The following is a 27137-nucleotide window of genomic DNA, read 5'->3' as shown; positions in this document are numbered from 1 at the left end:
AAGGTCAGGCAACGACCAAGTTTAACATCATTTTGACTAGTTTTCTCACGAAAATTATTAAATACAATACAAGAAAACAGAGATGGAATAAGGTGACCATATTTAGTGTCAAGTAGAAGAGTCAATATATTCTAAATAATCTATATAAAAGTTATCTCAAACAAAACACTATTATTTTGTGTGCAATACAAAGAGTCTGTCGTAGGTGATATTTTTTGTTTCTTTATTTTTAATTGGACGTTTCAAAATACACCAGGAATTTTTGACACCTTTTAAAGTATTTTGTGCCAAATACTTGCACTTGAGGAACGGGAGTAGGTGATAATAATTTGTATATGAATAGCATCATTGGAATTCATGCCAGCAAGAAACTTGTGAATGTTTGAATTACTTTGTGATTTAGTTATACAGGTTCACCTGTTTAATTATTTCTTTGTGAAAGTGACCCTTGGAAATGTTATATTTTTATGTTAACATTTTGGTGGAAAAAAGTGTCATTAAGCAATTCTGTATCTAGTTTGATTCGTAAAGATATTACAAAGTGTGTTGAAAACTTATTTTAGTCACGAATTTTATATTTCGTTGAATTAATACAGCGTTACAATAGGCCATTATTTTCAAATTAAACTTTTTGGTAAATGTTAATCGCTTCAGTTAGTTACTATGCTTTATTATGCTTAAAACTCTAGTGCTTCTAATAGATATAGATATATCATTTTTTTTTCGTTTACGAACATTATAAAATATTTCTAAAATTTATAAGTCGCGCTGTGAATATTATTAACTGTACACGTCGACCTATCCAGTTGTGCCACGTAGAAATACAAATTTATAAAGATATATATATAAAAACGGCTGAAGCTTTGCTGATTCCGTCTGTGAGGATATTCCGTTCCATGAAAATCTTATTTTAAAGCGCTTAACACAAAAGGAACGTGGTCTGATTTCCCCAGTGATATCGTGAATGATACTATGCACGCTATCACGACACTATGCACGCTATCACGACAAGCGGAATTAAAATGTTGATACAGACGGAATATAAAAATAGCCTGCTTTAAAGTTTCGTGTCTAGCTCTTTAAATAAACCGTTTGATAGCAATGGGTAAGTCTTTCAAAAAAATTTTTTTTTCTTATTCACTTTTTGGAAAAACCTCTTCGAGTGATATTTTTCAGAATATTTGGTAATCTCGATTCTAATTGGCTACATAATCTGCTTTCGGAAATGACGTCAGAGTCCACTGAACTCGTTCGCCATATCGAGCGCACTCAGAATCTGTGGTGCTCCGTTTGTGATTAGTAAGTATGTTCAACGTTGTAGGTACTGCTAGTACTTGTTTGTAGATTGGACGAAAGTTTCTTTGTAAAATTAGGTCAACCCTTGACAGTGTTATGATCGTAGCTATCAATATATATACAAATCTCTGCTACTGACGGCCATCTTCTTCTGAGGTAAGGTTTTTTAATGTCTTGAAATAGAAGTGTGTACTGTTTGAAATGTATATATAGACATGCCTTGTAGCTGGCACTTTTCTGAAACGAGGCGACGTGATATAACCTCATAAGACTCAACATGTATCTATTTGCCATTAACAACACGTTCGCGCAAATATGTAAGTGTAAAGCAACTGGACAGACAGGAGTCGAGTTACGGTTGTCTGCAGGTTCAAGATAACTTAATTTGTAAGTGTAAAGCAACTGGGCAGACAGGAGTCGAGTTACGGTTGTCTGCAGGTTCAAGATAACTTAATTTGTAAGTGTAAAGCAACTGGACAGACAGGAGTCGAGTTACGGTTGTCTGCAGGTTCAAGATAACCCTAATTTGTAAGTGTAAAGCAACTGGACAGACAGGAGTCGAGTTACGGTTGTCTGCAGGTTCAAGATAACTTAATTTGTAAGTGTAAAGCAACTGGACAGACAGGAGTCGAGTTACGGTTGTCTGCAGGTTCAAGATAACTTAATTTCACAACAATTTAAATTTGCGTTCATCACTATAAGAATAATAAGATACGTTTTGTTTCTTTTGTAGGATTACGATATGTGATGAAACCATGTGTTTCAACATTATGAAATATGTTTAGATATAGGACTGAGGAACTTGTGGCTAATAAAACATAGTTCAGCAAACATCACAATTCACAGAGTTGCTGTGAATACAGTTTAATATATGCTATGCTGACATTGACAAAAATCTACTTACACGTAAAAGTAATAATGTTTCTTGTACAACTGTCTCATACGTTAACAAAATCGATCTAATGTTCGGCTTTGTTTAAATGTAAATTACTTATGTATATTTAAATTAAAACAATATATGACTTGAAACTGAGTGTTTTAAGAGTTTCCCCCAGAAACTGATTTATAAATTTTCGCCGAAACAGTTAAACCAGTCTTGTAACCACTTGTCAAGTGGTTGAAAGATACGGACAAATAGACACATTATATCTAACCCTAAGGTAGCAGTGATAGACTAGAGGGAGAAGAGATAGTGAGCATCGTTCATTAACCAACTCTTGGGCTGCTCTTTTACCAACGAATAGTGAGATTGACCATCACTTAATAACTCTCTCACAGCTGAAAGGACGAACATGTCCGATATGGGGAATTTGAATCCGGGATCCTTAGACATCTTAACCACTAGGGCACGCAAGCCTATAGGAAACAAAGAAAATTTGTAACATATAGTATTGTGTTTGTTTCTTGAGAGACAAAATAAATCTGTGACATAAAGAATGTGTTTGTTTGTTTCTTGGGGAAGGAAAGAAAACTATAATGTCAGCATTGTATGTGTTTGTTTGTTTTTTTATAAATAAATTTGTAACATATAAGATTCAGTTTGTTTTTGAAAACTTAAAAGAAATCTGTAATAATGTATGTCAATGTGTTTGTTTGTTTCTTGTTAAGCCCAAAGCAATGCAACGTCTATCTGTGCTGGGCCCACCACGAGTATCGAAAACAGATTTTTAGTGTTATAGCCCGCAGATTTATTCCTAAGCTCCTGGGTGTTGTGTAATCAGGACTATAACATGTTCTGTTCTGGTTAGTATTGTTTATGATCAATTTTAGTTGACTCGCACTGTTGTAGATATTATTACTTATAATCAGAACTATAACATGCTCTGTTCTGGTTAGTATTGTTTATGATCAATTTTAGTTGACTCGCACTGTTGTAGATATTATTACTTATAATCAGGACTATAACATGCTCTGTTCTGGTTAGTATTGTTTATGATCAATATTAGATGACTTGCACTGTTGTAGATATTATTACTTATAATCAGGACTATAACATGCTCTGTTCTGGTTAGTATTGTTTATGATCAATTTTAGTTGACTCGCACTGTTGTAGATATTATTACTTATAATCAGGACTATAACATGCTCTGTTCTGGTTAGTATTGTTTATGATCAATATTAGATGACTTGCACTGTTGTAGATATTATTACTTATAATCAGGATTATAACATGCTCTGTTCTGGTTAGTATTGTTTATGATCATCATTGCATCACTTACTCTGTTATTGATATTTTTGTTTACAATCGAGCTGTGTTCCAGGTATTATCGTTTGTTACCATGACAATATCATTTAATGGCCTGAGTAGTAGCATCTTGGATCATAGTCATGTCATTTTTCATTCTAGGTAGTATTGTTCATAACCGTGATAACTCTGTGTACTGTTCTAAACAGCAGTGTTTTTAACCATTCAGTATTGCACGCCCCCCAGTGGCACATTAGTATGTACGCGGACTTAGAACGATAGAATCCAGGTTTTGATACCCGTGGTGGCAAAGCGCAGATGGAACATTCCATAGCTTTGTGCTTAACAAGAAACAAGCATTTATTAATTGCAACATCACTAAACCACTTTGAACCTTGCACCAAACAATTAATGGATAACTGCAACTTGTAATATTCTAACTACGGCTGGGCAATAACTAAGAATTAAACAAATGATCACGAGTCATGTAATTTGAAACGCAATTAACTGGATCATGCATTGAGAAGTATGGCCTGCGCAAACAGTCCGATAATAATTAGAATCCTTTTGGTTAATTCGGTTCACACTATAACAGTGGCTGTTCATTAACTTTGATGATATATTTATATAGCGCCTAAACCACTATAGTATCTGCCATATGCAAGCTGGACCGATGAACCATAATATTAAAGGAAATACCTCTTCAACATTGGATACTGTAAGTGCCGTGTGGTTGACATGCTATAATGTATTCTCCTTTGCTTTCACTCATAAGTTCGTAGAATCCTCTAACAGCTGTTTTGGGACTTTGTTTGGGCCTGAAATCATTGAAACTGATGTGATACATCTGCATCTGTTCAAAAACATTGAAGTTTCTTCTTCAAGTAATTTCTAAACCAGCTTAGAACAGTGAGACAAGTCATTACCATTAGACTAAAATCAGGGTCAATTTCATCAGCACAAAGAATCGTGGGGTGTGACCCATATAATTTCTTTGGTATCATTTTTAGTCTCGTTCCACAAGATGCAGTGGTTGGCATGTTCATCAGCGCTTACACCTGCCTACCTTGACTTGTACTTCCACAGTTGTCAAGTGAATTAGGTTGCTTTGCAGAAATGGAGTTGAATACGGTGTCAGATTCTTTGCATATAAGTGCATGAAACCCATCTGTAAAATAGGACAATGCTATACGTGTGTTTGGTCACTGTCCCTGCTCTTGGCAGCACTATCATGCACTAAAGTACACCTCATTGGGTGTCTGTTAAAATTTATACGGGTTGACTTTATAAAGTCTGTATTTTAATCTTGTGTACATTGATACGGCATCCACTTACGGCTGCGAACATACCCAAACGTGTGTATATGTGAAGCATTTTAAATACTGAGCTTAACTCTAAAATGACAGACGTAGTATGATATATGTACGAGTCCACAATATATATAGTATAAGTTAAATGAAAATTCATTAGCATTTCAGATCATATAACTGACCATCAAATGCGTTATTTCCGTATTAATGAGTAAAGGGTGTTAAATATTACTTTATAACAGCGATTTTTGCTTTGTTTTAATCAATAATGTTACAATTTCGATTATCCTTTAATTACTTTGAGCAGTGTGATTATTCTTCATCTTTATATGTAAATTCAAATAAGAAAGAGAAACTGAGAGTTTCAGCTTTCAAGTATCATACAGGAAATCGAAATCATTCCCTGAGTTATTTACAAAGCACTTCTAATAGCGCCTGAAGCTATTAATCAGAATTTTTACGGTTGATGTGAATCTTAATAACCTTTGCTTACAATAAAACAAACGATATGTAGTAATTAAACCAAGAAGAGAGAAACATTCCATCTTGACTATCTGATCATTGCAGATCCCAGTCTGCGGAAAGAAAGAGGTGTTTTGTTGTTTTTTTATTATTTGTACCTAAATTATGTCTTTTCTTAAGATGTGTTTCTTTTTTCAAAGACAACGCTGTACTTAATATCTTATGCACAAACATTACGGAATTGATGACGTTATTAAGGTAACATTGTGCTTATTCTCATCGAGAGGTAATTTAAAGTTTTACGGACTAAAAGTTAGAGCTAATTTTCTAAGCCACTGAATATGTTGAATAAATGAGTGTTTTTTTTCACGCTTTCAGAAAACTACGGTAACATCTGTTATTCTGATTTGTTTAGTTTGTTTTGAATTTCGCGCAAAGTTACTCGAGAGCTGTCTGCGCTAGCCGTCTTTAATTTAGCAGTGTAAGACTAGTGGGATTGACATTATAACACCCCCACGGCTGAAAGAATGAGCATGTTTGGTGTGATGGGGATACGAGCCGAGTGCCTTAGCCACTTGGCTGTGCCGGGTCCGGTTATTTTGACGTATGTTTCATGAAATGGAAATATAAGTACGTTTGTGAAACTGTATTACTGAGGTGGTAATACCAACTGGATAAACCACAAAATGATACAATTTTGCTCTAATACTATGTAGTAAGATAATTATTTAAAAAAAAAATGGTAATTCAAGTGCCTATGACCCAGAAGACATAATTTAGCCATTTCTATGTATATCTGTCCTAAGTTTTACTTGCCATTATGCTATTAGCATCAGTAGAAAGAATTGTTTATTTTACACATTATAAAGTATGAGAAAAAGGGACACTTGTGAAGTATTGAAGTGAATAACTTATATGATGCTGCTGTGTGCAAAAACTTTCTGTTTATGATTACAAAGAACTTAGGCCATTCATAGTCGGTTAACCTTATGTTAAATTACACACATATATAATATATCTTTACACCACAGGGCCTATTACTGTCGTCGAATTCTGTTACTAAGGTTTATAAGTAAATATTGTTTCTTTTGTCAGATGGCGTTATTAACACTTTTATGCCTTCTAGAGCAAAACAATTATCTTTTGCAATTTTATTCTGAGTACAAAAATTACAAAAGCAAGCAGACTAAAGTTTTTTTTGTTTTTTAAGTTGGTTGTTCCCCTGTTTTATGATTGGTCCCGTTCAAATGGTTTTAAAATTCAGAAAAAGTTTGCACTCTTAACTACCATTACAATCACGGATAAATAAGAACATAGATTTCTTTAAGAATGATACAAAGATACGAAGTTCCTCTGAACATATAATTTTGTGTGTAATGTTTTCTTCTATCTAATGGAAAGTAGTTCTTATAGCTGGATGTGAAATATGTACTGTTAAAATTCCATTACGATTTCACATTTCTTCAAGCCTGATTTTGAGCCACGTGGTCTGATTTTTAATATATTGTTAATCGTTTTATATGTGATTCTAAAGGACTATAATAACAATAACTTTGCTTTTTTTTTCTAAAACAAAAATAATCGTAGCATCCACGATACAGATATTTTTATGTTCAACGTGTTTTATATGTTTTTACAGCAGCTTCGTAATCCCGATATTTGTGATTAAGCTATAAGAAAAATGATTAGTATAGCTTTTCTTAACGATAATAGCTTCCTGTTGGCTAACTGTTGGTGTGACTTCATAAAATTAACACTATTTATTACTTTAAAAATACCTACTAGCAACAAATGTTTGTTGAATGCTATAACGAAACTTCGATCTTTCAGGTAAATGTGTATAAAACATAAAATAATCGCATTACTTGTCGATAAGGATGTGATAATGAAACTTGCTGTTAAATGCGCATAAATATAGATCAAGTATAAGTTGGTTTTTAAGTCAACAGATGTATATAGGTGGATAAGAAAGTTATATTAAATCGATTTTGGAGCCTCAAAACGTCGTTAAAGTCCGTGTCGTTGCGTTAAAGCATGCTCCATTTGACGAGCGTGCATCTTGATGACAGTCTTCTTACAAAGTTGCCACTTCAAACGGCTCTGTCTTAACGCCGTCTTGTTCAAAGAACCCCAGTCTTCTCTGAATGTTTTCCATAATATGTTCAGTGTTCGAGAAGGATGGATTCAACAATTCGCTCGTACACAAATCCACAGACGTTGGGCCTAGTGCGTTACTGGTATGTATTTATACATTATGAATACCTGTTGAATGGAAGGTATGACTTGAAGTCTTATCTGGTGAACTCAAATAGTGCTGGCTTAGTTTCCAAATTGAGATCCTTCTTTAGAACTTTGCGTATTCTTGCATGGACATGTATAACACTTCTGCCAGTGTTTTAATGTGTGTTTTAATCATTAGTTTTTTGATTTATTTCATTTATATTTCCAAAGTAAAAAACAACAATAAACAGAGTGATCATATTTGGTAGTTCTGCACCATTAAAAAAAAACCTTTTAAAACGTGACGATTACGGAAAACTGTAAGTTTGTGGATATTTATAACATATTTTTTTCCATACACGTCTTTACATAAAATTCTGAAGTCCCGAAAATCTAAAGAAAAAAAAAGGGCAACTATAAATAAGTAAAAGAATACGTGCGTTTAGGAATTTAACTAAAAAAGTGAAATACGCAGTTCTGGTTGTGTGACTAACAATAAATCTCTCAGGTCACCATTTCGTATCAAAGTACATAAGTTATCTTTCACCCAGCAAAGAATCACTGAAATGACATCAGCATTATATACATATATATTTTTTACTCATTTATCATAAGTGTTTATACATGGTTAATTTTACAGAACATTGTCACAATGCACAAACACACACATAAACATGTACTTTTATAATAATAGCATTGATGTATTAACATATTTATTATAAATATTTAAATGTTATTCAAAGTACATTTATTTGTTTTTTTGTAATTAAGCACGAACCCACAAGGGTATCGAAACCCGGATTCTAGCGTTATAGGTCCGCAGACATAAAGCTGTACCTTTTTATAGGGGGGTTCAGTGTAGAACTGTCATTCTGTTGCCTGTGGAAAACACTGTCCTCCTACGTACAGGATGTCCGGTAATTACGTTAAAAATTTACTCTCACGTGTTAACGTAATATCCGTGTCTGTTTATGATAGTATCCTCAAAACCATGTAATTGTATTATGCTGCAACTTTCCAATTAAGAATTTAGAAATAAGGGAGACTTTCATACGGATAGTTCATTTCTTTAGATAATTAAAATTAATACATTTGAATAATTAAAAGAAAAAATGAAAACAGAAATCTTCATGCACGCGCATGTACTTTTAATGCAGATTACTGGGTGAATATGTGTAAAAAATACTTGCCAGTTACCTTACTAAATAATGTCGAATTCATACCTAACTTAGGTTTTATCTACACCATAAAACCTGAGGACCTACACTACGTTTAGATAAAACTCCCACGTAGGTTTTTGAGAAGGGAGATGGAGTTTCAAACCCTGGTCACCCACTAGGACAGGGATAAGTCTTGGGATTTACAACGCTACAGTGAGCGGTTCGATTCCCCACTGTGGACACAGCAGATAGCCTGATTTGGTCTTGCTATAAGAAAAAATACACACACTCACACACTGAATCTTTTATTTGGCTAAGATGCGATTAAGGCCTCAACTGTTTTAATATTTAACGCTTCACTACCTAAAGTTCAAAATAAGCGTCTCAGATTTCTTGTATATCACGAGCATACAAAATTACGAATAAAAACTAACATTACAAATATTTTTGTCTTATAGTAAGCTTTACATTCAAAGTAGTGTTATATTTTTAAACTACCAGCGTTTCAATCAATAGAATGAAATCACCGTTTTCATTTGAATGAAACTTTCTCCTTCTGCTTTTAATTTCAAATTACTTAAAGAAGAAATTATACTCACGTATTTTGAAGCGTTTCTCCCCATTTGGATTAATGTTTCTTCCTAACATCAAATTGATGATTAAGGACATCTATCGGCTTATTTCTTTACCTCGTTATTTGCTTATTTTACAAACAGGGACCTTGTATGGCCAGGTGGTTAGTACACTTAACCCGTAATTTGAGAGTCGTGGACTCGAATTCCGTCACACTAAACATGGTCGCACTTTCAGCCGTGGGCGTTATAATGTTACAGTCAATCTCAGTATTCGTTGGTAAAAGAGTAGTGTCATAGGTGGCTGTAGGTAGTGATAACCAGCTGCCTTCCCTCTAGTCTTACAGTACTAAATTAGGGACGGCTAACACAGATAACTCTCGTGTAGTTTGGGCGAAATTCAAAACAAACTTAAAAAGAGAGCTGTACACTGAACTTTGAACTGATAGACTAGATAGAAGACAGCTGGTCAGAACCACTTACCACCGAATCTTAGGATACTCTAATCAAATATGGGGACTTGACCTCAATCTTATAACGCAAACCATACATCCTCAAATTCAAAAAACGGCAAATTACGCAGTGAGTTATCTATATTAGCCTGACACTTATCAAACCAGTTAATAATTAGTTGGAAGAACGGATTTATAAAAAAAAAAAAAAGCGAAAATCTGACTTGACTGTATGAAACAGCGTAAACCAAAACAGTAGTGGGTGAAATACGCATGCGTTGTGTACGAATTGCAGTAGCGTTGCATTTAAAGTGTTTTAATATATAAGTAATTATGCAAATGAAATAAATATTAAACTTTAATTTGTTTATAAACTTGAAAAAAATTATTACCGAATTAGAAGACACAATGATACTAGAAAATAAATATTAGTGTAGTGATAAACCGCACGCGTTTTACATACATTGAAACCACATACATTACGTATTGGTTGTCTGTAATGTTTAAAGACATATGTAGCTGGGTTTTTTTCTATGTATGCGCTCTAATCTATTTCGAGAGTAGAGGGGTGTTCAAACCACGGTTGTTTGATTAAAACATCATGTATGTACATATAAACGCTCATTAATTATGATTTTTAAATATATTGACGAGGCTGGGTAATTAAACTTTTCGTCTTGTTTGACTCTGTTTTTCATTAATACCATCTCGTCTCTAAAGAACAATCACCTGTACCGTTATAAAGACTATTCAGTTCCTCAGGCCCTTCCTTGACAATACTTATAACCTACAGGAAGAACCGTTTGACCTTTCTTGTTACACAGAAAAATCTCTCTTCTGTAGTGGAATAGTACTGAAGTTGTAGTTTTAAGTTTCATGTTTTTTTTTTCAGGTGTGTTCAACTAACCAAAATATTCGTGAAAGTTCCTTTGTTATAAATTCATGTAGGGTAGATTGAAAAGAGAAATTTTATTTCTAATTTTTCAAAAAAGAGAAAAAAAGAAGCGTATTTCTTTGAACTAAATGGCAGTTCAATGTTTTGTGCAACTTACGTGAAAATATTTAAAAATACATGTTTTTGTCAATAAAGTAGTTGTGTTGACGAATATTTTACATATCTTAATAAAATGTTCACACAATAATTCTTGTCGACAATCTAATTACTTGTAACTCTGCAGTATCAACTCTCATTTGGTCATATCTTTCGAGAATAATACATTTCCGAAGATAATTGGTTATCATTTCAGCATAGATTTGTAGTTTGTTTGTTTGTCTTTTTCTTTTTTTAATTTCACGCAAAGCTACACGAGGGCTATCTGCGCTAGCCGTCCCTAATTTAGCAGTGTAAAACTAGAGGGAAGGTAGCTAGTCATCACGACCCACCGCCACCTTTTGGGCTACTCTTTTACCAACGAATAATTAAGGCTCTCGTCTTGTAATCCGAGGATCACGGGTTCAAATTTCCGTCGCACCAAACATGCTCGTTCTTTCAGCCGTGGGGGCGTTATAATGTGACGGGAATTTGAACCCGTGATCCTCGGATTACAAGACGAGAGCCTTAACCACCTGGCCATGCCGGGTCCTAGATTTGTAGTAACTGCGGCTCTAAACTTCGGTCTACTGGTGCCTTTCAAAAGGATAAAGAAAAATAAAGATAGCGCGTTCTTCAGGTTCTCTACACTGTATCTCGTACTTACACAACCAATAGCGCGTTCTTCAGGTTCTCTACACTGTATCTCGTACTTACACAACCAATCGTGGATCTACTAGTTAGATCCACATGGACGTCTTTTATACATATTATATTATTTATAGACCGAATTGCTTATAGATCCATTATCTTTTAAGTTCGCTGGGCTCAAACAACGTAGGGGTTGCAAGAATATTAAACAAAAATGCTATCGCCATTAAAATTGTTAACACTAATTGCTGCTAGTACCCTGTAGCTATTTCAACCATTCTTAGTGAATTATTTATAGTGAGTGTTGTAACAGATAAAGCACAAAATTGCTATGTAATGCAAAGCATAAAAGAGTTTGGAATTTGAGGATTAAGCAGTCTATTAGATATCCCAAGGGTTAAACAATAAACAAAGTTTCTTACCTTTAGTGATGTCTGTACATAAAGAATATCTCAAGTGGAAATAGTAATGATACTTAAAGTAATTACGGCGATAACTAGGCATGGCCAAGTGTTAGGGTGCTCGATTTGCAATCTGAGAATTAGGGGTTTGAATCCTCGTTACAACAAACATATTTTATACGTTATAAATAAAAGATTTTGGATCTATTATCATTCTGAGTCACACACTACAATAGGGCTCGGCATAGCCAAATGGGATAAGGCGTTCGACTCCTAATCTGAGGGTCACGGGTTTGAATCTCGGTCGCACCAAACATGCTCGCTCTTTCAGCTGTAGTGGCGTTATAAGTTAGGTCAATCCCACTATTCGTTGTCGAAAAGGTAGCCCAAAAGTTGGCGGTGAGTGGTGGTGACTATCTGCCTTCTCTCTAGACTTACATTGCTTAATTAAGGAAGGTGAGAGCAGACAGTCCTCGTGTAGCTTTGCGTGAAATTCAACCAAACAACCAAACAGTTAGGTTTATATTACATATTTAACACGTTGGATCCCATACCACCCACCGTTGGGTTGGGATAGTCTACCAGTAAGACCCACACAACACACTGGTGAGTCGTGTTCTATTTTCTTTCTAAAGGGCCATTTACTGGCTGGGACACAACGGCTATACATATACACTCTTCCTAAAAAATGTAATTGTAAAATGACTCGTGGGATCTCGGAAAATATTGGCAAAGTAGGCTGAGAGGCCAGCGTGTTAAACATGAGCGGCAATTTCACTTCATCAAATTCAGTACTGATCAATGGTTGAATTTATATGAATTCTTATAATATCTAAATAAAAGAGTATCCTGAACAAAATTAAGAAGCCTTGATATTATTAATACTTCTCAACCAATCATTCAAAAGAAAGTAAAGTATTTATTTGTACAATTGTTTATTTTTGTTTTCAGTGATTCTAAAAAATGTTAGGGCTTTGTTACGTGGCTCAAGTAGTCAGGAATGTCTACCCCTAGCCTGTTCTTTGCACTATAACGTTGAACAACGAGAAATAGTGGCATTTAAATTACTTGAATTTTTGTTTGTTTGTTTTTTAATTTTGCACAAAGCTACACGAGGACTATCTGCCTCGCCGTCCCTAATTTAGCAGTGTAAGACTAGAGGGAAGGCAGCTAGTCATCACCACCCACTGCCAACTCTTGGGCTACTCTTTTACTAACAAAGAGCGGAAGTGTCCGTAACATTATAACCCTCCCCCCACGGCTGAAAGGGCGAGCATGTTCGATTTGACGGGATTCGAACCTCGACTCTCGGACTACGAGTCGAGCACTTTAACCACCTGGCCATGCTAGGCCTGAATTTTATTAAAACGTTTCACGGTGAGTATTTCACACGTGTTAATTTGCATCGTGAATTGAAACAAATGAGTAAAAATATATTACCAATCACGTAAACTTTTCGATTTCCAACGGCACTGCATTGATTTAAGGTAATGCTACAATTTTTCTGTTGCGATTTCGACTTTTCATAACAAAGGTACTTCGCCAAATACTAGCGTTGTGCCTTAATTTGTTACTCCAATTCTGTGTTACGTGGAACGTCGTTACTAAAATTTCGATTTTAAGTGTTTATATTAGGCATTTAAAATGTTCATGAAAATATTAATTTTTATCCACGCATACAAATCCATATTTCTTTTTTCAGCAGAGAAAATAAAGCGCTTACCTAAATTATACTGTGCTTGCTGATACACTTAACATTAGGCTCAAGTGCTGGTAATTGTTTCTTGCCTCTCAAAATTAGTAGTTCATATTGTAAGGATCTAAACGCACGTTACACCAGACTTGAGAAATATTACATTACAAGCAGTTTTATAATCTACGCATATTCTAATATCAACCAATTGTATGTACTAACCTTGATGAAACTGCAAAGACGACGTGTTGATTTCAGTACAAAATTATTTTATGACTATCTGAAGTTTAAAGGTTGTTTCTTTCTAATCGTTTTATCAAATGCTTGGAATAGATCAAGCGACAGGTACAAGTGTTCAACGACGACTCGTGACCACCAAGTCTTCATTGTCATTGTTTGAAAGTTGTTTGTTTTAGAATTTTCGAACAATAGTACAAGGACTCATTGATTTCCTTTTCGGATATTCGTGCAAACTGAACTAAACAGCTATTTGCACTTTTGTCCGTAATTCTGTGCTTATAATATCAGAGGAAAGGCACCAAGTGAATAGCTTCTACTGCCATCATGGATTACGTTTGTGTGATCGAAAAGTGAGACTCAAACGTTTATCTTATAGCGTACCTAAAGTTCCAAATTAAAGAGCGCGTTTTTTCTTGCAGCAAAGGAACCTCAACCATGAATCCTCGGATTCGCAGGTCAAGCACTCTGGCTAATAGAACACGTCTGACGTATTTTTTCTTTTAATCGTCTGCAATACATTTCTGATGGTGATATTATCTTTCACTGATTTTGGCATCTTAAATATGCTATAGAAGTGAAACAAACTCAGTATTTATATTGAATAATATACAATATAAAAAAACAACATATAAACACAACAAATGCAAGCATGTGCTTACACACACATATATGGATATCTTTTCTAAGTTGGTTTGTGAAGGAAGTATTAACTAGTACAGATTATTTTAGGTAATTTTTTATAGGAATTACTACTATTATTTCGAACTATTTTCAGTCTCACAACATCGTATATCATTTAACTGTAACATCAGCAACAGACCACAGTTTTAACATATAACCTATTTAATGTGATTGTATGAAACACTAACTTTTAAGAAAAAAATCTAACAGGTTACGTAATAATACATTTATAGTAAAACGGTTATTCCCGAACAAACTAACAAGTGTTTTCATTTCGCATAATTTACATTACTTTCTACCATTATCAACAGATTAAATGAAGTAACTGTTTTTGAGAAAGAAACAACAACTCGTTTTGTGCTACAAAAGCGGTTAAACCAACCAGGACAAGGTTGTAGAAGTTAATTTGTTTGTATGTAACATTATAATTGCTGTCTCTAAACACATCTGTTTTTATTCTGTTTTTATTTCGTCCAACATAAACCCATACAAGAGTCAGCGAAGAAAATCACGCTTAGAGTTCTTGTCTGTAAAAAATTAAGCTTAAATTTATAGGATTAGTAAGATCTTTTTTTTTTTTTTTGTAAATCTATTTTTTTATTTCAGTTTTTGATTATTAGTAACTATTACACTTCCCTAAATGCATTTTCATCACTCTTTCCACTATCTTAATCCTACCAACTACATACCAATGTTTCAATCTACCTCAAGATATCTTGTCTACTATTTGAATTATAACAAAATAATCCAAGTTTTGCAACGATGTATTCCATTTTTTCCACTGTCTCTATACGAAAATTTGAGTATTATAACACGGTGAAAGTGATCGATCAGGACGCCGTATTCGTTTGTTTGTTTGTGTATTTCGGACAAAGCTATACGAAAGCTATCTGCGCTAGCCGTCCCTAATTTAGCATTATAAGACTAGAGGGAAGGTAACTAGTCATCACCACCACCGCCGACTCTTGGGCTACTCTTTTACCAACGAATAGTAGGATTGATCGTAACTTTATAACGCTTCCACCGTTGAAGAGGCTGGTATGTTTCGTATAACGGGGATTTGAATCCGCGCCTTAGCCATCTGGTCATGCTAGACTATTGTATTCGTAATGGACGGTGAGTTTTCAATTGAAAGAATACACAAGTACCTGGCAAGTTCTATGTTTCGGTCGGTGTGTGTAAAAAGTTGGTATTTCCGGGATTCATAAATTTGATTAGATTCTTTGGTTTAAGTAAAAATAAATAATGTATCGTAGCTGTTCCTTCAAAACCTGATCAATTTTCATTAGTTCCCCTCTGGCTTACGTCATGAAATACTCTTACAATACGATAAAAGATAACATGACGTATACGTAAGTTTGCTAATTTTAGTTTTGTTGTCGTAAATATTTCACAATTTAATTTTCACTCGCTTTACTGTGTACTGGGTGCTGGGTAACTGACGTGATATAATTCTAAGCACATATCTTAAATATTTGTGGTTCTTTCTAGCTCAGCGGTGAACTTTATCTCAAACTGAAATCAGTGTAAAGGTTTTAAGTATTCATACAGCCATTATGCTTAATTCTAAACATTTAAAACTAAACATAGATATTATATATATCCGGGACGATATCTAGTTTAATTCGAAAATTTTAATTCAATGCATATATTTAAACATCCGGGCTCCCGTCGTATGTGTTTGCCATTTAAAAAGTTTTAAGTATTTAAGTGTAAATTTTTAACTATTCGAAATGTTATAAAGTTCATTTTAAACCTACAAGTCACTCTAGCATTTTAAGATAGACTACCATCAAGTTTAGTTTTAAACCAAGTAGTTAAATTTAGTTTGAAACCCACAAATCACTGTAAAGATTTTTCTTTCTCATTTAGTTTCACGCCCTAGCCTGGCATGTCCAGGTGGGTTAAAGCGTTTGACTGGAAATCCGAGGGTGGGGGTTTCGAATCCCTGTGGCACCAAACATGCTTGCCCTTTCAGACCTGGGTGCGTTATAATATTACGGTCAATCCCACTAATCGTTGGCGGGTGGTGGTGATGGCTAGCTGCCTTCTCTCTAGTCTTAAAATGCTGAATTAGAGACGGCTAACGCATACAGCCCTCGTGTAGCTTTACGCGAAATTCACAAACAAAGTTTTAAATCCGTAAGTCAGTGGTGAGATTGTAAATGGACTACCATCAAGTTTAGTTTTAAACCACCATAGGGACCACCATGTTCTTGATTTCCGATTATTTGATGTAAACTTCAGTTCTCTCTTGAGGAGAAGTTCAAGATATTAAAACTTTAATAAGTAATTTTAATTTGTTCACTTGATATTAGATGGTTTCACATTGTTTCAAACAGGTTTTCATCGGTCCACTTACCTTATCTAATTAAGCAAATAACTTACTAGCGTTGGGGATTTTTTATCCACCAAATTATCGTACGACTTCATGTATTATAATTATCTTGTTTAATTCATATCTTTTCCCTTCAAGCTCCACAACCAGTAAGATAATTAAAACAAGTCCCATGACTAACTATCAAGCCACATTTTCAGAGGTTAAGAAACTTTGCAAATCAAATTTATCCATGTGTAACCATGTCACTCCATGATATATCTCTACCCAATCATTGTTTACCACCCTCTTATTCGCTACACAATATTCAGAACAAGTTACTGTCAATATTCTTTACAGTGACGGCACTGTAGTTTCTAAGGTTTCTATGGGCAGTTTCTTTTTCAGGTTTCTAGGTAGTCATGTTTTGTTTTTCAGTTTTGTACTAGGTCATTTTTGACTTCATTTTTCAAATTTCATCAACGATGTAAAACCTTGGAATATCAAGGGGAAGACGATATTTGAATGTATGAAACACAAATTTAAATCATATTTTTGTCACAAGCCCTTTCATGAACATTAAGCATCTTTTCTGCCCATAGCAATGTATCCAATAAAACAGTCAGTTGTTCTGTGACGTAACTACAGCACAAAAAAATTAGTATTTTGGTTTGTTTGTTTGTTTAAACGTAAAGAAAATATTGCATATAACAAATTACTGCAGCATTCGGTCTTAAACGAAAAACCAATTTAAAACAAACTAATATTTGTCTTTTCTACAATATCTCATTAAGATACATTATCTCCGTTTGCACAAGGTGGTCATCTGAATATTTAAGACTAGTTTACTGGTCGCATTTTCCAACCCCACCCCTCTACCCTTTGCAAATAATGGTAGCAAAACGTCGCTTGGCCATTCTAATTTCTTCATACACGTGCTTTGAAAATATGATGACTGCAAATTTACTAAACATCTATACAAATGAAGTCCATTGTGTTTCCTGGTGATTCAAGACGTTGGTTAAAACAAGTCGATGACGCAACCAGTAATAACAATCTTAAGTGTCTCTTCACGTGACCATGTCCTTAAGGTGTTTTGTTTTGTTTGTTGAAGTAAAATTTAGAAATTTGCGTTTTTCCATTAAGAGTATTGTGTAAATTATTAGTGGTGAAACTTCGGTTTAAAGAACCAAATAAGGTTAGATGACGTAAGATTTATTTCTTATTGAGCAATGTGGTTAGTGTATGAACTTCAGGTACTCGTGACAGTTTCAATCATGTACACCAAAGTCTCACGAATAGTTGAAATGAAACAAGTTTTCAGATTGTTTTTTATTATGACATAAAAGAACAACTAGCTGTGTCGAATATGCTGTTCACTAAATTAGAGGGAAGTCTAATGGGTTATGTAGTCATGAGGCTGTTATTTGGTAAAAGTAAAAATAAGAAACATATCGCAGCTGGTTTCTTGCTTAATAGTCAACTTTTATTCGTTTCAGTCTAGCACGCGTCTGTTTCGCGTTAGAACGACGCTACTTACAGAACGTTGAAGAGGACTTTTTATGTGCGAAATATTTTCTCTATGACTGTTTTATCACTCAAATCGTCTTCTAAACAATTTCAACTTATGATCTTCAGTATGCGATATAAAAAGGAAAGTTAGTACAATTATTTTTTATTAATTCTTACTCGTCAGTGTAGATAATTTCAAAACTAGAATTAACTTAATGGTTTTATGCATTCATGTTGCAATCATGTTTAACTTCTAATCTGCTGTGTAGAGAGGAGAATTCCCAACATCAGATTCTCTGTTTGAAACTTCTTCTATTAACAATAAAACTGCAATAAAAGATTAGAAACTTTCAATATTTTGTACGAAGAAATCTTAAAATATTTGTTTGCAGCCTACTGGAGAGCTATTTTTATTGTGTTTCAAGGTTGAAGAGATATTTCTAGTCTGTGATTCAAAGCTAAAGTGCTCTTTGTATAGACTGTGCTTCAAGGTTGAAGAGAAATTTCTAGTTTGTGATTCAAAGCTAAAGTGCTCTTTGTATAGACTGTGTTTCAATGTTGAAGAGAAATTTCTAGTTTGTAATTCAAAGCTGAAGTGATCCTTGTATAGACTGTGCTTTCAAGGTTGAAGAGAAATTTCTAGTCTGTGATTCAAAGCTGAAGTGCTCTTTGTATAGACTGTGTTTCAAGGTTGAAGAGAAATTTCTAGTCTGTGATTCAAAGCTAAAGTGCTCTTTGTATAGACTGTGTTTCAAGGTTGAAGAGAAATTTCTAGTTTGTAATTCAAAGCTGAAGTGATCTTTGTATAGACTATTTTTGTTTCAAGGTTGAAGAGAAATTTCTAGTTTGTGATTCAAAGCTGAAGGGCTCTTTGTATAGAGTGTGTTTCAAGGTTGAAGACAAATTTCTAGTCTGTGATTCAAAGCTGAAGTGCTCTTTGTATAGACTGAAGGTTTGAAATGTTCTTTGTATAAATTGTGTTTCAGAGTTGTTAATCGCTCTTATGTCAAAGTTTACTGGTGATTGTGTAACTTGTGATTTTTAGTATTTCCCCAGTCCAGGGAAGTTGTCATTTTCATAGTAGATTACGTAATTCTCACCTTTCTGAGATTTATTTATTCCAGATGTGAGCGTCTGGTAATATTTTATAGTTAAGTGTTTTATAGAAATAAGTTGGAAAAAAAACCAAAACCTTTCCCCAACAACTACGATAAGAAGATTAACAAAGATGTGGTTGTGATAGAACTAGTGTGTGGAGATTTCCTTTGTTACCTAGTGTGTGGTTACCTTTGTTACCTGTCTTAAAGTAGAGTTAATAGAAAGATACAAAACAAACAAAAGAAGACTGTGAAATAATTGACGACAAAGTGTTACAAGTAAGAAACACCTTCACTAACCTGGCAAGGCCAGGTGGTTAAGGCACTCGACTCGTAATCTGAAGATCGCAGGTTCGAATCCTTGTCACACTAAACATGGTCGTGGTCGCGCTTTCAGCCGTGAGGGTGTTTATAATGTGACGGACACTTCCGCTATTTGTTAGTAAAAGAGTAGACCAAGAGTTGGCAGTGGGTGGTGATGACTAGCTGCCTTCCCTCTAGTCTTACACTATTAAGTTAGGGACGGCTAGCTCAGATAGCCCTCGTGTAGCTTTGTGCCAAATTCAAAACAAACCAAACAAACCTTCCACTAATTAATCTTAAGATACACAGTAACCACCATAAGTGAACTATCTGTGTTAAGGTGCGTGTTTTGTTTACTTTGCGAAACAAAAACGTTTCGTTTCTTCTATCCTTATAGAAGGTGTTGTGACGCTGTCGGTGAACATAATTTTTCAAACCTACGCGTGGATAACTGAATGAAAACATAATTCTTCATCTTTTTCGCCGAAAGAAACCTTTCATCCTTAACCTTCGTGGTTATATAACCTGTGATGAATTACATACTTACCCATATGTTACAACGTACAATTACTGAAGTGTTTAAACTATTGTGACCAATTTCTCTGTTCCATCTCGAACGTGCATATTACGTTGGGTGTGACGGTATTAAACATTCAATACCTGGAAGGCCAACGCCCACATACGTTCCAACAGAGAAAATGTAGAGGCTCCATATCAGAGTATGGATACAGTTTGGATGGTATTCATTGAATATCATCCTCGTGTGGTACATGTAGCTGTGAAATCCTGCCCTGTATAGTTTGTACAACCAAAATAACCACCAATCACATCTAAATGCTCTGAAAATTGTTATTTCTACTTTCATCGTAAGCTGACACGTGGGCCTGGCATGTCCAGGTGGTTAAGGCACTCGACTCGTAATCTGAAGATCGCGGGTTCGAATCCTTGTCACACCAAACATGCTCGCCCTTTCAGCCACGGGGGCGTTATAAGTGACAGACACTTCCACTATTTGTTAGTAAAAGAGTAGCCCAAGAGTTGACAGTGGGTAGTGATGACTAGCTACCTTTCCTCTAGTCTTACACTGCTAAATTAGAGACGGCTAGCACAGATAGCACTCGAGTGGCTTTGCGCGAAATTCAAAAACAAAAAAACTGGCTCATACTAAGAAAATGTATAAAAATATATATTTTCACTTAACATATCAACTTGTCAGAATTGTCAAACATATACCTTATTTGTTTATTCAGAAATTCTTTGCTAAATTTAAGGAACAAGTATGCAATAGTTTCTATATACGTCCAACTAGTCCTACCCTGCGACATTTAGTTATTTTTATCTCATTTTTATAGAGATCCTTGTGTGAGAGTAGGGAATAAACAGGCAAACGGGAAAATTTCAGAGTTTGGTATGAAATCTGAGTATATATAATTTACATGGAAGGAAGATGTATTCGTGCTAATTTGGTCAAATGCTGTATAGCACAAAATACAATCAAATAACGTTGGTTTTTGTTTGCTTGTTTTTAGTTTTATTGTGTTGGCCTATAAACCCTTTAGTCTTCCGCTGGTACGGCGGTAAGTCTACGGATTTACAACGCTAAAATCAGGCATTCGATTCCCCCTCGGTGGACTCAACAGATTGCTCGATGTGGCTTTGCTATAAAAAAACAAACAAACAATTAACTCTTTAAGCAACATCGAACTCCAACAATAAAAATGAATCAAATATTTTTTCGAAGATTTTTATTGAGTTTAGCCGAAAAAATTGCGGTGAAAGGGGTTAATTAATTAATTTACACTTACCATATATGTTGACAACTGTGCGTAAAAATACGAAGAATTATACGGTGTGTTTTATTATATAGAGTATTCTGGAACGAATGATATCCATTTTTTTTTGCTGCCTGGCACGGTGTGATGCTGGAGTCGCGATCTTCAAGTCGCGGAATCACATCTGGCGCCGAACATGCTAACTGTGAAAGAGGTGTTATAATGTTCGGTCAATCCCACTATTTGTTGGTAAAAGTTAACCTCATAATATTCGTAGCAGCTACTGGTCGTTTGCCTTCCAAGTGTTCAACAATTCAACATTAAGGATGGCAACATGTAGCCTTAGTATGTTTGCCATAAACAAACTCTTTTCTGCATGGTCACGTTGTTCTACATATTTACATTAAAAGCATAGCGATCAATTTGAATTAGCTATGAAGGAATCTACCTTCAATATAATTAAATGGTATTTCTGAGAGTACTTTTTCGTATAACCCAAAGAGAAATGGTAAATATTTCACAACAAATGGAAGGGTAATTCATAAATAAACACTTATTGCCACATGAAAGATTTGTCGCGATCACAACAGTTAACTTTTAAACAGTTAAATTTCGAGAATATGTGAAAGTAATCCCAATGTTCTGAACTCATTGAAAGTACATACAACAACAATGAAAGATGCCAAGGTAGTTTCCAATAATATTCTAACAATAATAACAATGATATATGTCGTAATATTGAAATATTTTAAAATAAATTCAAAAAGCATTAGTTTAAAAATGTATTCAGAACATACATGAGGTTAAAAAAATGTATTAAAACATGAGGTTAAAAGTAATATACAATTTTATAATAAGTTATTGCTTCTTTATTATAGAATCGCCATGAAAGGAGCCACCTGGTGGTTAGCAGTGCTTCTTATCGCGTTAACTCTGTGTTTCACTGTCATCAATGGACAGCAGTGCTCCGAAGGCAGTCAGCAGTTTCCTAGCCACGTATTAAGTGTAGAAGACTCAGAGAAAAATGGCGCCGAAGTAGAAATTATTAATTTATACTTCACTAAAAACGCTGACACTTGTACAACTGAATGCTGTAATAAAACATACGGTATGTTCTATGAGATAATTTCACATAATGTTTTTGTGTTTGTTTGGAGTTAAATACAAAATATTTCTAAAGCAGAAAAAGTAGCAATTCGGACAGCAATAGGATTTGCAACTACACCAATAGATAGCAAAGACCTCATTATTATATAAAATATCGACCCACCCATCCCAAAAATTGGAATGAAAAACAAACAAGGATTTACAAATCAGAGGCCATTCCTACAAGTCAACAACTAATTATTTGACAAATTAAAATGAACACAAATATTGGAAACACAGCAAATCCACTTATTCCAGTGGTCCACATACGTGAAAAATATTTAGATACAGCTTTAATTGAATTTTGTGATTAGGGTGCTCGACTTGCAGTCTGAGAGTCGCAGGTTCGAATCTCCGTTACACCAAAAATGCCGTGGGGGAGTTCTAAAATGACGGCTTAACATCAAATTGTGAACTAATATTAGCAAAGCATTTTACGCTAACAAGTATTTTACATCAAGTTATTACTTATTTTATAAATACAAAATTGTCATTAAAGAACATCTGTTGGCTAACATTGTTCTAATGGTGTTAAATTTGTATTTCCATGACATCAACAACGAGTTGTTAACGTGACCAGTACTTTAATCCAAATGCTCTTCTTCTTACTTAGTGACGGATATACGCAGATAGTCATTGTGTAGCTTTATGTGAAACGTTTAGCCAAACATTCAACAAATATACTTCTAAGTAATATATATATGTATATATATCCAGACAGTCTTTAATTTCCTGCCAATGTATTAAAATCAGAATACGTCCGAATAGATTAGAATGGCATTAAATGTTATTAATCTCTTTGACGTAGACGAGCGGTAAGTCTGTGAACTTACAATGCTTAATATCGCGTTCCGACACTCATAACGGGTAACGTACAAGCAGCCCGACAAAGAGTTTTGTGCTTAACAACAATCAGATTAAAATGTTTGTGTGTTTTCAATTTCGCACAAAGCTACACGAAGGTTATCTGCGCTAGCTTCCCTGACTCAGTAGTGTAAGACTAGAGGGAATGCAGCTAGTCATCACCATCCACTGCCAACTCTTGGGCTACACTTTCACCAACGAATAGTGGGATTGACCATTACATTATAACGCCTCCACAGCTGAAAGGGCGAACATGTTTGGTGTGCAAGCATTCAAACCCGCGACCCTCAGATTGCGCTCTAACCACCTGGCCATGCTAGGCCTAACAATATTGTTGTTGTTTGTTATTGAGCGAAAAACTACACAAAAGGCTATCTGTGCTCTGGCTACAACGAGTGTCGAAATCTGGATTCTAACATTGTAAGTCTGCAGACATATTAATATGCCACTGGGGGCCCGAGATGATTATGATGATTTATGATCACTTTATGTTCCATTGTTTCAGTCCTATTTTGTAGTTGCAAATCTTTATGTAATTTAGTAATGTAAGCCATTATCATCATCTATTCTTTTATTAATTTATCCATTAGGTAAAATATAATTTCATCCTTTTTCAGTTTTGATCCCTCGATGTATACCTTTTTTAATGTATGATTATTGTTTGTTTGTTTTTGAGATATCTGGATACGTAGTTTTCAATTCGTAATATTTGTTTTACAAGTAAACTACTCATGATTCTTCAATGTTTCAGGTGTACTGTTTCATGTTTTACAAGTAAACTTCTCATGACTCTTCAATGTTTCAGGTAACTGTACTGTTTCATCTTTCATCTGGAATCAAAAAAGCGTCAACTGCTATCATTTCCAATGTACTCCAGTGACTCTATGTAGTCTTAGTCCTTCCAACCGTTCAGAATCAATGGTAGTTTTTATCAACACAGATAATGACGCTGAAATAAATGAATCCCTGGTGGAGACACAAAATAAGGAAAATATTTCCTACAATCATCCACAAGAATATGAAGAAGATGAAAAAAAATTCAAACCAAAAAAGGAATTTAACGTTTCTATTGAAACTAATAAAATCTTGCTGGACTTAAATGAAACTTTAAGTTTAAACTCCACTGAGAACACTAACAACATAACGACACTTAATAAAACAAAAACTTCTATTTACCCGAGGAAAGGTGTGGTTCCAAATTCTGAGAAAGAGGCATTGAAGTTCATTCAAGCAGGAAAAGAAGAAACAACAAAAAACATGGAAGATAACGTAACCAAGAATAGTTCGTATTCTTTCCAATTCATTAATGAAACTAAATTAGCTGAAATATTTGAAGAACCACCCAAACCTATTTCTGTTCATAAGGAAACATTTAACGTAAGTACAACACCTGCTGAGACTGAACTACAGAAAAATAACAACAGTAAGAAAGACAAACAGGTTATGAATATCCCACAACCAGATCCTATTCCAAGTGTTTCTGAGAACAGCGTGAAAAGGTTCAACGAAAGCTATCGCCAAGAAAAACCGGTATTTTTAACCAGTTTGCAAAGTTTTTCTGTGAATAATGAAACGCATTTTGGTATTGATGTGACAGAAGTAAATGGAAGCCAAGAAACATTACCTGGTCAGAAACAACAAACATCTGTTCTCAGTCACGAATTGGATGCTGGCGTTACGTTGCATCAAGATTTGAAATCTGCAAGTCAAAACCAAAGTAATACACACACACAAAGTAATACACACACACAATCAAATATTCCAGGAAAGAGTATGGACTTAGGAAAGAAAGAAAAAATGTCGAATAATTTGTTAGATGAAACAGAGAAACCACTGAATTTGTTAACACAAGAAAGAGTAACGGATAATGAAAACAACCAACCGACCCATTCTGGAGTTACAGAATACGATAATGTTCTCATCTATACCACGCGAGGGCATAAAGTAAATAAAAAAATCTTAGAAGACAACCCCTTTACAAAAGTTACTGATGCCAAAAGTAGTTCTGCTGAATATACTTTCGATTTTCAAAATCAACTAACTTTGCCTCCTTATGTCCATCACACAAATATTGTTCATGTTTCCCTCACACCATCTACGACTGCATCCTTAGACAATTCAATTTCAAGCTTTAACAAGCCCTGGTCAAAACCTCATACCATTTCTAATACGACCACAGAAATAACTCTCTCCACACCTCGACCTGTAAAGTTAACAGCGCCATTTAGCAGGACAAACCACAACCAAGTACTTACAACAGAATCTGTTTTGAATCTTGTAAGAAACCTCACACCAGTTCTCAGTAACGACGACCTTAAGATGGACTCAGTGCATCAAACCTACGATTCCTCTTCTGTTCACCTTATCATTGCTCTAGTGTTGGGTTTACTGTTGCTATTTGCAGTGCTAGGTTTGGTAGGTAAACGAATCTATGACACCTGGCAGCGACGTCATTACCATAGAATGGATTATCTAATTGAGGAATTTTACAACAGCTAACTTTAGTACCTGCATTATCGACTCGTGAGGAGGAGTAACACAACTTGAGAGAGTGACACTAAATGTAGATTAAAGAATTCAACGCGTACAAAAAGAGATAACTCAACACTTTACGTTTTGTAACACAATAGAGTTTCTGACATACAGATTCGGATAATCTTTTCTTCTTTAGATTTAAGAAGAAGGGTATATTCAATTTCTATAAACCCATAACTATCTAAAAGAGTAATATCTTCCCTCGATCTTAAACCATGGCTGTCTAAGGGGAGATGTCGTACCTAACGACTGTTTAAAGAGATGTCTTCCATTCTATCCAACTATAACTGTATAAAAAATGGAAGAACTTTTCTATCTCTTAACCCAGACTGTCCAAAGCGAGGAAGGCTTTTCCCTTTACCTTAAACCCAAAGTGTCTAAAGTGCGGAACTCTTCCCTTTCCTTTAGTCCCTCTCTAGCACAGCGGTAAGTCTACGGATCTATAACGCTAAAATCAGGGGTCCGATTCCCTTTAGTGGACTCAGCAGATATCCCGATGTTTGCTATAAGAAAACACACATCGTTTTGTTTTTTTTAACCAAGACTGTCTAATGACAGAAAATCTTCCTTTTCTCTCAACCTACAACTGTCTAAAATTTGATGTTTTGTTAGAATTGGCTGATAAAATTTTTATCAGCTACCTAGTAATAGAAACTTGAAAAAGGACATGGCGTGGATGTAAAGTGACAAGTTAAGCAGCTATGATATGTAAATTTCACGCTTCTAGCTTCGTAAGCATCCGTCTAGAATAACCTTTAGATAAGATCGTGTAAATAAAATATGGGTGCACTGTACATATTTGTTGTTTCGAAACCTTAGAGGTATTTCACATTTGTTACAAAACAGTGCAAAAAGCTCTATAAACTGTATCAGACGCTGGGATCAAACCCTTAATTTAGTGTTACAAACACTCAAAATTTTAATTGAGACATAAAAGAACTTAAACATAATATTGGAAATAAAATACAGTTGTTCTTACTTGTGAGTGTGTTGAATATGTATTTATATAATGGTATTGGAACTAAGTACATTACATGCTTTTTGGCAATTAAAATCAACACTATAAAACAATAATGCAATCAATACAAATGAAGCATCAAGTAAGTATTGGCAGAATTGTCATTGTCGGATAATGCCTGTGGTAACAGCATATCCTACCTACCGCTAATAGTGATATTCTGTTTGTTTGTTTTGAATTTCGCGCAAAGCTACTCGAGGGCTATCTGCGTTAGCCGTCC

General features: G+C 34.8%; 1 protein-coding gene across 5 annotated transcripts; it reads left to right on the top strand.

The window, feature by feature from the left end:
* The first annotated feature begins 885 nt into the window (after positions 1-885).
* Positions 886-26877, top strand: LOC143236387 (uncharacterized). Of its 5 annotated transcripts, XM_076474652.1 has the most exons (4): positions 1251-1452; positions 2905-3039; positions 22233-22462; positions 24170-26877. In XM_076474652.1, the coding sequence occupies exons 3-4, from the start codon at positions 22240-22242 to the stop codon at positions 25861-25863; spliced, it is 1917 nt and encodes a 638-aa protein (XP_076330767.1). In that variant the 5' UTR covers positions 1251-1452; positions 2905-3039; positions 22233-22239; the 3' UTR covers positions 25864-26877. The 5 variants fall into 5 exon arrangements, with proteins under 5 accessions (XP_076330769.1, XP_076330766.1, XP_076330767.1 ...); XM_076474654.1 differs by lacking the exons at positions 1251-1452; positions 2905-3039 and adding an exon at positions 886-1105; XM_076474651.1 differs by lacking the exon at positions 2905-3039 and having other exon boundaries at positions 1239-1452.
* Positions 26878-27137: the final 260 nt, after the last annotated feature.

This window comes from Tachypleus tridentatus, chromosome 13 (genome assembly GCF_004210375.1).
Source record: "Tachypleus tridentatus isolate NWPU-2018 chromosome 13, ASM421037v1, whole genome shotgun sequence".
NCBI lineage: Eukaryota > Metazoa > Arthropoda > Merostomata > Xiphosura > Limulidae > Tachypleus > Tachypleus tridentatus.
The sequence above is the reverse complement of the archived record's forward strand: the minus strand, read 5'-3'. Positions and strand labels throughout refer to the sequence as shown.

Coding starts and splice junctions, on each gene's coding strand:
- LOC143236387 (XM_076474654.1), top strand. CDS start 22,240: ATGAAAGGAGCCACCTGGTGGTTAGCAGTGCTTCTTATCGCGTTAACT. Junction 22,463..24,169: donor ATGCTGTAATAAAACATACG/GTATGTTCTATG, acceptor TCAATGTTTCAG/GTAACTGTACTGTTTCATCT.